Source organism: Halictus rubicundus, unplaced genomic scaffold (genome assembly GCF_050948215.1).
Source record: "Halictus rubicundus isolate RS-2024b unplaced genomic scaffold, iyHalRubi1_principal scaffold0143, whole genome shotgun sequence".
Lineage (NCBI taxonomy): Eukaryota > Metazoa > Arthropoda > Insecta > Hymenoptera > Halictidae > Halictus > Halictus rubicundus.
The window spans coordinates 594,947-607,586 of record NW_027488684.1 but is presented as its reverse complement, the minus strand read 5'-3'; the positions used below and the strand labels follow the sequence as shown (position 1 = coordinate 607,586).

General features: G+C 43.3%; 1 protein-coding gene across 1 annotated transcript; it reads left to right on the top strand.

Moving 5' to 3' along the window:
- Positions 1-3,769: 3,769 nt before the first annotated feature.
- On the top strand, positions 3,770-7,745 carry LOC143363831 (uncharacterized). The gene is made up of 4 exons (XM_076804361.1): positions 3,770-4,817; positions 4,896-4,994; positions 6,690-6,790; positions 7,536-7,745. Exons 1-4 carry the CDS (start codon positions 3,770-3,772, stop codon positions 7,743-7,745), a joined length of 1,458 nt encoding a protein of 485 aa, XP_076660476.1.
- Positions 7,746-12,640: the final 4,895 nt, after the last annotated feature.

The window sequence follows — 12,640 nt, the reverse complement described above, 5'->3', positions numbered from 1 at the left end:
TCACTAGGTTGGAGAAATCTTCGTTGAATTGAATCTAAGATTAGTAAGCCTCGTAACTTATATATAATTTAATTGATACAATCCGAGCGGTAAGATTGTATCATGTGGGAACGTTCAATTATTAGATTAGGATATCAGGCAATAATTAAAGGTCGTAGATTACGCGAGTTAACAAACAAGACAAATATATTCTGATTTGGAATAGTTACAAGTGTAATTGTTTGTGTCGCGAGTGGATGTAGTAAGTGTACAATTAGAGAAATTGTTACCTAATGAGGCACGGTGTTGACGCACTGGCAATGCGGGGTTAGATAGCGATTGTTGAATGCCAAATAGAATATACAGGGTGGCCCACATAACTCTGAACAGCTCAATATCTCGAAAACTATGCCATCGATTTTAAAGTTCTTAGTCTTAAATTGCATGGAACTGAAGGGCCTTTCTGACTACATAAACGTGAAGTGGCCTCCCTTCCCCTTTAACGGGGGAGGGGAGGTACCTTTGTAATTTTAAATGGAACCCCCTATAAAGTGTTACATATTTAGATTATACAGGAAAAAACAAGTCAATTTTGTCTGAAACATTTTTTTGTCAGATACTTCCATGATGAGATATAACAGTTTGAAGTTTCGAGTTGTAGGTACTTGAAGCGCTCGGAAATAGCGTTATAGAATTATACGCGCTTAAATTAAATGTTCAAAATGTCCACCACGGGCTTGTAAACATTTATTTACTCGAAACATCAAAGTTGTTCTAACATTTTTTAACATTTCGGGAGTCACTGAAGCGCAAGCGTCACGTATTCTTTATTTCATATCCTCTTTTGTCGTCGGTGGTTCAAACATAACTTTGTCCTTCACATATCCCCATAAGAAAAAATCTAATGGTGTTAGATCGGAGGATCGAGGAGGCCATTGACAAGGTCCCCCACGACCTATCCATTTGTTCCCAAATTTTTCGTTCAAAAATTGCCTGGTGATGATTGCAAAATGTGGAGGAGCGCCGTCTTGTTGGAACCACATTTCTCTTCTAACGTACAGTGGCACATCTTCCAAAAGCGCAGGCAAATGATTTTTTAAGAAATCACAATAACTTGCAGATGTTACAGTTTCTTGAAAAAAATAAGGTCCAATCACAAAATCTCCTATTAGGCTACACCAAACATTTAAAGACCATCGATGTTGAAAGGGAACCCATCGCATCCAATTTGGGTTTTTCACGGCCCAATAATGCAGATTATGTCTATTTACATGCCCTGAATTCATAAAAGTGGCCTCATCGGAAAAAAGTATTTTGCACAAAAAGTCATTTTCCACAACACCCTGCAGCCACTCACAAAATCTTACGCGGTGATCGTAATCTGCCATCGAAAGCTCTTGTGATAAAACCATGTGATATGGATGATACTTTTGCCGTTTCAAAATTCGTTGAATTGATGAACGACTAATATGTGATGTTTGTGCAAGTGTACGTTGACTAATATGAGGATTTAATGTAATTGCAGCAAGAATACTGGCACTATTATTTTCATTAGTGACAGCTTTAGGTTTATTGCGAGTTTTTTTACACAATTCACCGTGCTCGCGAAGCCGCTTTTCTAAATTATGAAATGTTGCATGACATTTTTTGATCCCATAACGTTCAAAAAACATCACTGCTACACGCCGATAATTTTTTTGGCATTCACCTAACGTTAATAACATACTCACTTCTGTGTCAAAAGTAGCCATAATCACAATGTTACTGCTTGAATAACAGCTCTAAACTGAAAATGTTTTCATAGATAAGTGAGTCAAACTCAAGAATTGTAAATATTATTGTTTGTGTTTCTTCATGAATAAGCAAAGGACTCAAGCGCGTATAATTCCATAACGCTATTTCCGAGCGCTTCAAGTACCTACAACTCGAAACTTCAAACTGTTATATCTCATCATGGAAGTATCTGACAAAAAAATGTTTCAGACAAAATTGACTTGTCTTTTCCGGTAGAATCTAAATATGTAACATTTTATAGGGGGTTCCATTTAAAATTACAAAGGTACCTCCCCTCCGCCGTTAAAGGGGAAGGGAGGCCACTTCACGTTTATGTAGTCAGAAAGGCCCTTCAGTTCCATGCAATTTAAGACTAAGAACTTTAAAATCGATGGCACAGTTTTCGAGATATTGAGCTGTTCAGAGTTATGTGGGCCACCCTGTATATAAGATTAATTAATGATCATGTATGTATAATTACTAAGTATGATAAATTAATTTTAGTATTAATATATATGTTAAGATGATTAATTATACTTGTAGATTTCATTATCGGCGTAAAAGAATAATAAATTTTAATTATTTAAATTTTACTATAAGAATATTTTATTCTATGTTTTTTTGTAAAATGATTTATTTAAATTCTTAAAAATTTATATTAAAGTATGAAAAATTTAATGAAAAATGTGTAACGAGTCCGTTTACCGCGGATCTCGTATAACGGGTCCTCGCGGCCGGATTTGGCTCGCCGTGCCAAGGTTCGCGGCGGGGTACGGGCGGTCGGGAACGGGCGGTCAACAACACGTGTTTTGCATGCGGCTCACTGTTCGTTCACGGTCATTCGCGGTTCGCGGCGGTCGCGGTTCACGGGTCACGGCTCGCGGAGCGGCGGATAGCAGATCGCGGTTTTTCCGGCCCGGGTCCCACGCGGGGGAACGTATGACGGCGGGGTCCATGGCCGTCCCTCGGCGTTCGAGTCGGCAGCTCCGGGAAGTTTCCTCGCGGCGGCGGGCACGGGTTTTCGCGGATCGCGACGGTTGTGGAACTGCGCGGCAGTCAACGGAAATCACACGCGTACTTGGCGTGGCTCGTACGGCGGACGGCGAAAATGAATCTCTTTCACGTACTACGGTTTGTTCGGCACCGGCGGTATGTTCCGACGCGTGTACGGCAGGTCCGGAAAGAAGAGCTCGTCCTGCGCGCCGGTTCCCTATATCCGATATCGACTCGCTAGGCCAGGGATGCGGTGCGGGGTGGTTCGCGGCGGATTTTCCGGCGACGTCACGCATCCGGCGAGGCGGTTTTGCAACATGGCGGTTTCCGTTTGCCGCCACGATCGGTTCGGTGACGCGGGGGTCGCGGAGAACGTTTGCGGGTACCGGCGGATCTCAGTATCCGTCGGTCGTGGTCGAGGGAGTTCGGGTTCGGCGGCGATCGCGGCTAGTAACAGGCCTGGCGCAGCCAGGTCTGTTACAAATGAATAGATAAAATGATAGAAGTTAATTTAAAATAGATATTTTATTTCGAGAAAGTATATCCATTAATAAATAAATGGGTATATTCAGTTCATGTAATGAAGTTGATAAAATTTTATAGAATTTGATGGAGTATCGCGTAGCATAAATATATGTATATATCGAGAGTATCGAATGCGCGTGCAGCACTCGAGAAAACAAAAAGAGAACTGTTCTCCCGCGTGGAACAGACGAAGGGCTCTCTCTCGCTGATCATGAGACAACGAGCATGTAGCGTTTTCAGTATATTTATATTAAATCAGTTTTATATTGTTCGCATATTGTAAAGTTTATTTCAAAGAAATTAAAGTTTATATATAATTATATATTATATAATTATAATTATTATATTATATATTATACATAATGAACGGAGTTCTGTGAAGTAGCACCTCAATCCCACAACAATTTGGTAGCAGAGCGTGGTTCTGCTGAATGGGATTGAAACACGTGTTGCACCGAAAAGAAAGGTTAACTGGTAAGATCGAAAGAAACAAGTAATCATGGCAGAATCGGCATCGTTTGCTATGTCAAGAATAGAGCCATTGACAAGCAAGAATTACGCTCTATGGAGCATGAGATTAGCAGCATTAATTAAGGCGAAACATCTATACCAAGAGGTTATAGTACAAGATGAGCCGATTAAGGACGAAAACGATGCGGAATCTGTTGCGAGATGGAACGATTGGTCGAGAAAAAACGGCGAGGTATGTGCAATTATTATCCTAACACTTTCGGCTGAACAAGCAATGGCGTGTAGAAATATAACTATGGCGAAGGAACTATGGAATACAATAAAAAGGCGGCATGAAGGGGCCGAGCGCCAAAGGAAAACGCAGTTGAAGATGAAACTAGCGCGTATTGAAAAGTTAGAAAAGGAATCAATAGACGAATACTTTACAAGGGTCCAATCTTTAGCAACAGAGATCTCAGAGTTGGGTACTGTCATAGATGAAGGCGAACTAATCTATTTTATTATCGAAGGTTTACCAAATAAGTATAGCGAAGTAACAACTGCGATATCCTCAAATCCTAATATAACGTATGAGACGACGAGAGAGACATTATTAAGGTTCGAGAGTAAATATGATAAGATGAGGAATGAAATAGAAGCCAAGGCATTTAAAGTTATAGAACAGAAGAAAGGTAGCTGCTACAACTGTGGGAAATACGGCCATCTTGCTAGAGATTGTCGAAGCAGGCCAAGAATTCAATCAGAGAGAGGAAATAATACCAGTACCGAAAGAGGCTACAGAGGGCAACACTCGAACAATAAGGGGAATCGATATGGATACCAAGGTAAAAATAATTATAAGAGTTACAAAGACAAACGAACGTACGAACATCGTGATGAATACGCGATGAGGGTTAGAGAAAATCTTGACATCAACGCTAACATATTGGGAAACGGAGAAAAAACTGTCTGGATGTTGGACTCTGCGTGTACTTCTGACATGAGCTTTCAGAGCAACATCATTTCTAATCAAAGGCCAGAAAATACAGAAATAACTACCGCTGAGCATGGGCGGAGCATTACAGATGAGAGTCGTGGTACAGTGCGTGGATTCAGTAACAGGAAAGACCTCGGAATCACTCCAATAAAGATGGAGGATACGTTATATGTTCCAGATCTTAACTGTAACCTTATGTCTGTGCCAAGTTTGGTAAAAAGAGGCAAAAGAATCATTCTTGATGAATACGGTGCTGAAGTCTACGAAAAGAAAACAGGTGAGCTTGTTGCCGAAGGACGTTTTGAAAATGATGCTTTTTTAATGCAGATTGATATTAAACGTGTAACGGTGGCGTCTCGCTTGCGTTGTCGCGCGAGCGAGGCGCGCGTTCCCTCCCCTGGATTCGCTCAGCGACCAGGGTTCGTCGGGGAGGGAGGATGAGGTGGTTTAATAACTCAATCTGCGTTAATGGTGAACAAAACTAATTTATTATCTTAATGATGTTAAGTGGTGTGTAATAAAAGAAATAATATATGTTTGTGGATAGAGGTATGAAAAGAAACAGAAAAGAAACGGGGAGCGGTCCACTCGTTACTCGCTCGGATTCCCGGACGGTCCGGCGACGGGCTGGCGATGGCCGTTTGCCTCTCCACCGGCCTAACAATAATCAAACAAACAAACAAACAAACAAATGAACGATCCGTGAGAGTGGATGCCCGACGCGGGTAGCTTAACCTAATTAAATTAATTATCCTAATGACGCGTGAACTAGCCTAGATTAACCGCGGCGCGCCGGTACGGTTTTCGGTTCCGGTAGACTTCGCGGAGGTTCGGTGCGGTACGCGGAAAATAATACGCGCTGGACGCGGGCGAGCCGGGCTCGCTGGAACGGTGCTCGTCTTCGGACGCCCTCGGCGCGGTTCGGGTAAAATCGCGGTACGCGTAGAGAGCGTGGTACGCGGGGAGCGCGGGCGAGCCGTGCTCGCTGCAGTGGCGCCTGAGTCGGGCGCTCTCGGCGCGATCCCGAACTCTCCCGACTCTCGAGGTGTTATTACCACCGCGGCCCAGCGAGATATATCGTGAATTGGCCCTGGTTTCCTCCGTGGGCTGGGCACGCGGGGCGCGGAGAGGAGGGGGTATGGAATCCGCGGAACGCCCCACCCGTCGTCCCCGCCCGACCGCGGCTCGAGCACGTAGGCACAGACGTAAACCTAATGCCTACGGCCCGAAACCGGCGTGGTCGCTCGTCTCCGGTAGTATACCGTGAGGCGAGTTCCACACGCTGCTGCGGCCGGTCGACGACTAAACGTGCGGAGCGCGACGCAGGGTCCCAGAGGGGAGAGCGGGACGCGGGAACAGGTCCGAGCGGTGGGGATGACGGTCCGGAGTGTCGTACCTTCGGTGCTCTGACAAGAGCAAGCCGGCGATCGACTGCCTCCCAGGATCCGGTCGCGGTCTCGGTTTCACGTAGGGGACGTAAACCCACTTACGTTCTGCCGATTCCAGCGCCTCGTCGTGTTCGCCCGATAGTATACCGCGGCTAGCACGATTCAGCGCGGCTGCGAGAGGATCTGGGCTCGGGTGTTCACCCGAGAGCTGCTCCAGACCAACTCCGTCTTCGGCTGGTTCCGTCGCGATCTTTATAGCCCGAGCGCGGACCTCGTGTGCTCGTTCGCGAGCCTTCGGCGCACGTCGATTGGTCCGCGCCCGGGCCGGTTTCGCGGATTGGCGCGCGGCTGGCCGGCACCGGTGATTGGTGCGGGCTAAGGTACAACTCGGGAAACAGAGTCATGTTTGAGCGCAGCTGAAGCGAGTCGCGAGCTATGGCACAAAAGGTTAGGACACGTCAACTACAGATACTTACAGAAGATGGCAGATGAAAAACTGGTTGATGGCCTACCCAAGATTGGACGGGGAAATGATATTTGTGAGTCTTGTATCAGAGGAAAAATTAACAGATTGCCTTTTCCAGACGTTGAAGTGGAAAAGAGTCAACGAATTTTAGAAAGGCTGCACGTGGACTTGTGTGGTCCTATGCCAAAAACATCTCTCGGTGGAAGTAAATACATGCTGGTAATAGTGGATGAGTATAGCCGAAGATACTTTGTTGAATTTCTACGTTCGAAAAGTGAAACAGCGAGCAAGCTGAGAGCATTTATAGAAAAATGTGAGAATGAAAAAGAAAAGAGAGTAAAGTATATCAGATCAGATAATGGAACTGAGTTCATGAATGAACCGCTATTGAACTATTACAACGAAAAAGGAATTAAATGTGAGAGAACAACAGTATATATGTAGGAGGCAGACGCGGAAAGGAGAGTTCGCGACCGCGGAGGAACACCTAAACAGGCATAAAAACGCCCAAACGAGGCCGTCGAACTCTCCTGCGATCGAAGGACGCGCGCGAGCATGTGTGTGCGCGTCTGCGTGAGCGTCGACGATGTTGTGACCGCGGCGTAACATAACAAACGGTAGCGACCGCGGGAACGAGCGGCGGGCGTTAGGCCGTTACCCTAACGTCCAAATCATATAAGAAAAGATCGAGAATGTTCGATGAAGGCGCGGATAAAAGGACGCGTCCGCGCCGGGACGGGGGATTCGCGAAAGAACGATTATACGGTAAAGGCGAACGTCACGATACGATACGATCCGATACGATAATTACGATTACGACAAGCGGCTACGAACACGGATTACGAACACGGATTACGAATACGGCTTACGGACTAGGTTTTCTTTTATACTCTTTCGGCGCGCGAAGTAATTGTGTAATTGTCTCGTTGTACTGTGATTATCGTCTAACTATCTGTTAATAAAGTGGTTACTTAAAAATACTGCTCTTACATATATGCCTCAAAGCAATGGATTGGCTGAAAGAGCCAATAGATTCCTAATAGACATGGCAAGAACGCTGCTGATAGATGCTAGTTTACCCCAAGAGTTCTGGGCAGAGGCTGTGTGGACTGCGTCATATATTCACAATGTTGTACCAACAAAGAGGAGAATCATAGTACCATTAGAGATATAGATGGAAAGGAAACCATCTATTAATCATTTAAGAGTTTTTGGATGCAAGGCATTTTATAGAAACGACAACTTGCCTCGGAAGAAATTTGATGAAAAATCAAGAGCCGCTGTCTTCATTGGGTACTCGAGGGACAGAAAAGCATACAGAGTGTATGATATAAAGCAAGAGAAGGTAGTTGAAAGTAGAGATGTAAAATTCATCGAAATGGAAAAGGGATATATAATGCAGATGAACTTAGAATCTGAGACATTAAACTACGTTATTCCATACAGTAGTACGGAGGGATATATTGAGATGAGAAACCAGACTGTCTCGATGAATCAAAGGCAAGATGAAACAGGAATACAAGAGGTTACTGATACGGTAGAAGAAGAAGAATTGAGTACAGAAATGAACACTGAGGGATTTACAAGAAGAGGCAGACGAAAAGGTGACACAAGTGAAGTTTTACAAGAAAGACATAATCGGATAAGAGAAGAGAATGAAAGACATTTGCTGAATCAAGGTGTACGAAGATCTTCTAGAGAAAGGAAACCAAACGTGAGGCAGACTGCAAGTATGAGCCGGGAAGATATCCCGAAAACGTATGATGACGTCATGCGATCAAAGGAGAAAAACAAATGGTTGGAAGCATAGAAGGTAAACTAAAGACATTAGAAAATTACAAAGTATGGAAAGCAATTGAAGAACCAAAAAACGAAAAAATAATTAGGAGCAGATGGGTTTTTGCGAAGAAAGGGAACGGTGATGGCATAAGATACAAAGCCCGATGAGTTGCTGATGGGTCGAGACAACAAATAGGCAAAGATTATGAAAATTCATACAATCCAGTTATGAAAAAGGAATCTCTGCGCACACTATTGGCAATAGCAGCAGCTAGAGGATTTCAAATAAAATTCATAGATGTCGAGTCGGCATATTTGAACAGCAGACTGAAGTGGAAGGTGTACATGAGACCCCCACAAGGAGTCAACGTTGAAGGAGGGAAAGTTTTCCTGATTGAGAAAAGCCTGTACGGTTTGCCAGAAGCAGGTAGATGCTGGTATTTTAAGCTAGTCGAAATTTTGAGAAAAGCAGGTTTGAAGTCGACGAAAGAAGATCCGTGCGTATTTGTCACGGAAGAAGGTAACGATTTCTGAGCCGTAGAATTTTATGTAGACGATTTCGTTATAATTGTTCAAAATGATAGGGTAATAAATATGTTAATATTAAAATTAAAAGAACAACTGAAGATTAGAGAGTTAACAGGTAATATAGAGTTCCTGGGAATCAGCGTTGATCGAACCAAAGACGGCTTCCTATTGGGTCAAGGGAAGTTCATAGATGAAATTCTGAGTAGGTATAGCATGCAGAACTGCCACGCTGTCAGAACACCGGGAGTAATAGGAACAAAGCTAGACGAATACGAGGACTCGGAAAAGGTTGATGACATCCTGTACCAAGAAATATGTAACCGTATCGATTACATATCTGCGTTCCTTCGTCTCGTGCTAACCTCAAACCGAGGAAGTGTCGTGCAAACCGCACGACACGGGCCCATAAAATCATACAGGCAGCAATCAACGGCCGTAGCTATTAATCCAATAATAACTACAACGAGACGAAGGCAACTGTATCGTTCCCGAGTCGAATTCTTGACAAAAGGAAGTTGATTTTCTCGCTTGTTTCGGTATACGTTCGTGCGGGAATTCGCGATACGTTTCGTACAGAGTCAGTGCGGTTGACGTCTTTCCACCGACACCGGAAAGCCTCCGAACCCACTGAATGGTGACGACGGAGACGATCCTCAGGGTCGGCTGTCTGACCGACGCCTCGTATGTGTCGTCACTCGGGCACTTTTCCTGAGTAATCAGCTAGTGCTCGTATGCTACGACGACTCACGTTCGTTCGGGAGAATCACGACGAAAACGCGTAACCTCCGGGGTATTGCCTAGTTCATTCCACCAACACCGGAGTGTACCCGAACCCACTGCATAGTGACGACGGGGCAGTCCTCAGGGTTGGCCGTGTGAGCAAAGGTCTTATACGAGTCGTCATTCGTGCATACTCCCCGAAATCTCGGCTTTGTGTACGGGTGTTACGACGACCCCAGTCGTCCGGCGGAGTCGCGACGACAAGGATTGGGTGCGGTCAAGGTCGCTCCTCCAACACCGGAGATCATTCTGACCCACTGCAAAGTGATCGCGGATGATCTCCTCAGGGTTGGCTGAGCGATCGTAGCCTTGCACGAGTCGGCATTCGTGTGCGCCTCCCGAGAAATCGGCAGCGGGTACGTGTGTTGCAACGGTCCTCGATATAGCGGGCGAGATCGCTCGGACGCGTCGGGACGATCGCGTATAAAGGCACGGCAATGAAACAAAAGTAGAAGAAATAAAACGGTTACAAATCTAGCCTTTTCGCGACTCGCCAGGGCCGTCGCTATGCGTAGTCGACGTTGGTACCACTCATGTATGTCTTTGCTTACTATGCTTAATTAAATACATTTTTTTTGTCTTTTTGGGTGCCAATCATTACAAAAGATTATAAAAATACGAGTTATATTCACATTTCATTGTGGAAATGCTTAATAAAGAAAATTGACCGCAGCAATGCGGTGACTGGAAAATTTTATTTTCAGTAATTGTTGTCTTATCTTTATAATTGTAATACCAATGGACATTCAAGATTCTTCCGATTAAAATAAGTCCAAACACTATGTAAATGGGACTATTGTTATCGATTTTATTGATCGAAGTACATAATTAAGACATAGATCGCTCTATATTAAATCGATAAAATCTCGCGGAAGTGTATAAATCAGCCGGACTGTTTTTGTTCTATTCATGACGAAATTATTTTAAAATCAAAACAAGGAATACAATTCCAGCATTAATCTTTCATCAAGATATTTCAACAATGGAAAAACGTTACAAAGGAAAAGACTTATGTGCGGATGCTTGCTGATTACTGCTGGACACTTATTATTGAAAATCGGGATACCAGGAACAAACGTCAAGCAAGGTGGAAACATTTTAAATTTGTTTACATCAGAAATAGGTAAGTTTTTGTATTCAATTTTCTTTATTAAGCATTTCCACAATGAAATGTGAATATAACTCGTATTTTTATAATCTTTTGTAATGATTGGCACCCAAAAAGACAAAAAAAATGTATTTAATTAAGCATAGTAAGCAAAGACATACATGAGTGGTACCAACGTCGACTACGCATAGCGACGGCCCTGGCGAGTCGCGAAAAGGCTGCAATGGCCGTCTGGCGCGAACGCGTCGCGCACACGCTGTCAATTAACATTTTCTGATCCTTCTCGTACATTAAGGGAACCAAATACTTTTCGTGAATGGTTTCTTTACCAGAAATGTCTGTAGAATGCATTCCTGTATAGTAAATTCCTGCTAGATAAAGGATTTTTCACATAAATACAAAAATAGAGCGTACAAAGTACCCGCGTCGGCACATTTTCAAACTTTAACAACCATTTACAACTATTAGGAAGTACATAAAAATATAATTGACTATATGAATATGTAGAGGAGAGTCCCCTCTATCTCTTGACTCAAATTTGAACTTTCTCGCGTATTTAGTTTTTGCGTAACACGTCGTTTCGTATCAAAATCGGGCATTTTTACAAAAACCAAAATTTTTCGAAAACGTTGCGTGATGAAGCAATTCTACTTTCAAATTCGGTTTTAGGATGACAAAGTGTATAAGAATCACCCAACAGGTATTGCAAAACTCGAAAAAAGTTTAATTTTGTTGGACAGTGTAATAGGAACAAACATATTCATCGTAAATATCACTTCATAAGGGATGAAAAGGATATGGGAGAAATAGCACTACAATACATTAAGTCATCGGAACTGGAGTCTGACACAATGACGAAAGACTTGAGCGCAGACGTGCTACAGAAACATTTAAAGAGCTTGGGTTTGGAATACAGTTAAAGTTGCGACGCGAAAGGAGGGATATGATGGAGTATCGCGTAGCATAAATATATGTATATATCGAGAGTATCGAATGCGTGCGCAGCACTCGAGAAAACAAAAAGAGAGCTGTGCTCCCGCATGGAACAGACGAAGGGCTCTCTCTCTCTCGCTGACCATGAGACAACGAGCATGTAGCGTTCTCAGTATATTTATATTAAATTAGTTTTATTGTTCGCATAATGTAAAGTTTATTTCAAAGAGATTAAAGTTTATATATATAATGAACGGAGTTCTTTGAAGTAGCACCTCAATCCCACAACAGCAGCTGCGGCCGCAAAAAAGGATACAATGTTACGTTTCACGAAGCCTCGCGGTCGAGGTTGCGGAGGGACCGATTGGTTGGTTCTAATATCGTATTGTTTTCCCCTCGCAAACATAGTATCATAGCTATTGTGGTACCGCGTACTAGTTTCGGTATTTGCTAGGATAATAACGATAATAAAATAATATTGGATCTGAGTCGTTGTCTAAAAATAAATTTGAAAATTATAACAAAATAGGGAAACGGATGACATGATCGTTAAATACCAGTAAATACCGGTATTTTCGTATTTCAGTTTCTATAAGTGTTTCAAAGGTACAACCGATAATTACCAGTGTAATACTGGTAGTTTACATTTTGGTAGAAGTCCCTCAAAATGGGAATTATTGATACCTTGAAGTTATAGGCTTATTATGTTACGTGAGCGAGTTCGCGCTTTTGTGTGTGTGTGTGTGTGCGTGCGCGCGTGTGTGTGTGTGAGGATACCGCGGGATACCGGACTAACCCGGCAGAAGTCTTGTTTTCTATGAGTAGTGATGCACAAATAAATAATAGTCTCCCATTACCTCAACACTAGACCATGTATATTGTTTTTTCTATCGTTCTGTCGTAGTTTCACCGCGACCCAACAGAATTATAAACCTATCATC

What these genes read in the sequence shown, in the direction of transcription:
- LOC143363831 (XM_076804361.1), top strand. Translation starts at nt 3,770, where the DNA reads ATGGCAGAATCGGCATCGTTTGCTATGTCAAGAATAGAGCCATTGACA. An exon ending in AGTCTACGAAAAGAAAACAG is followed by an intron (nt 4,995 to 6,689) that starts GTGAGCTTGTTG and finishes TGCCTTTTCCAG; the next exon opens with ACGTTGAAGTGGAAAAGAGT. An exon ending in GTGGAAGTAAATACATGCTG is followed by an intron (nt 6,791 to 7,535) that starts GTAATAGTGGAT and finishes CTGTTAATAAAG; the next exon opens with TGGTTACTTAAAAATACTGC.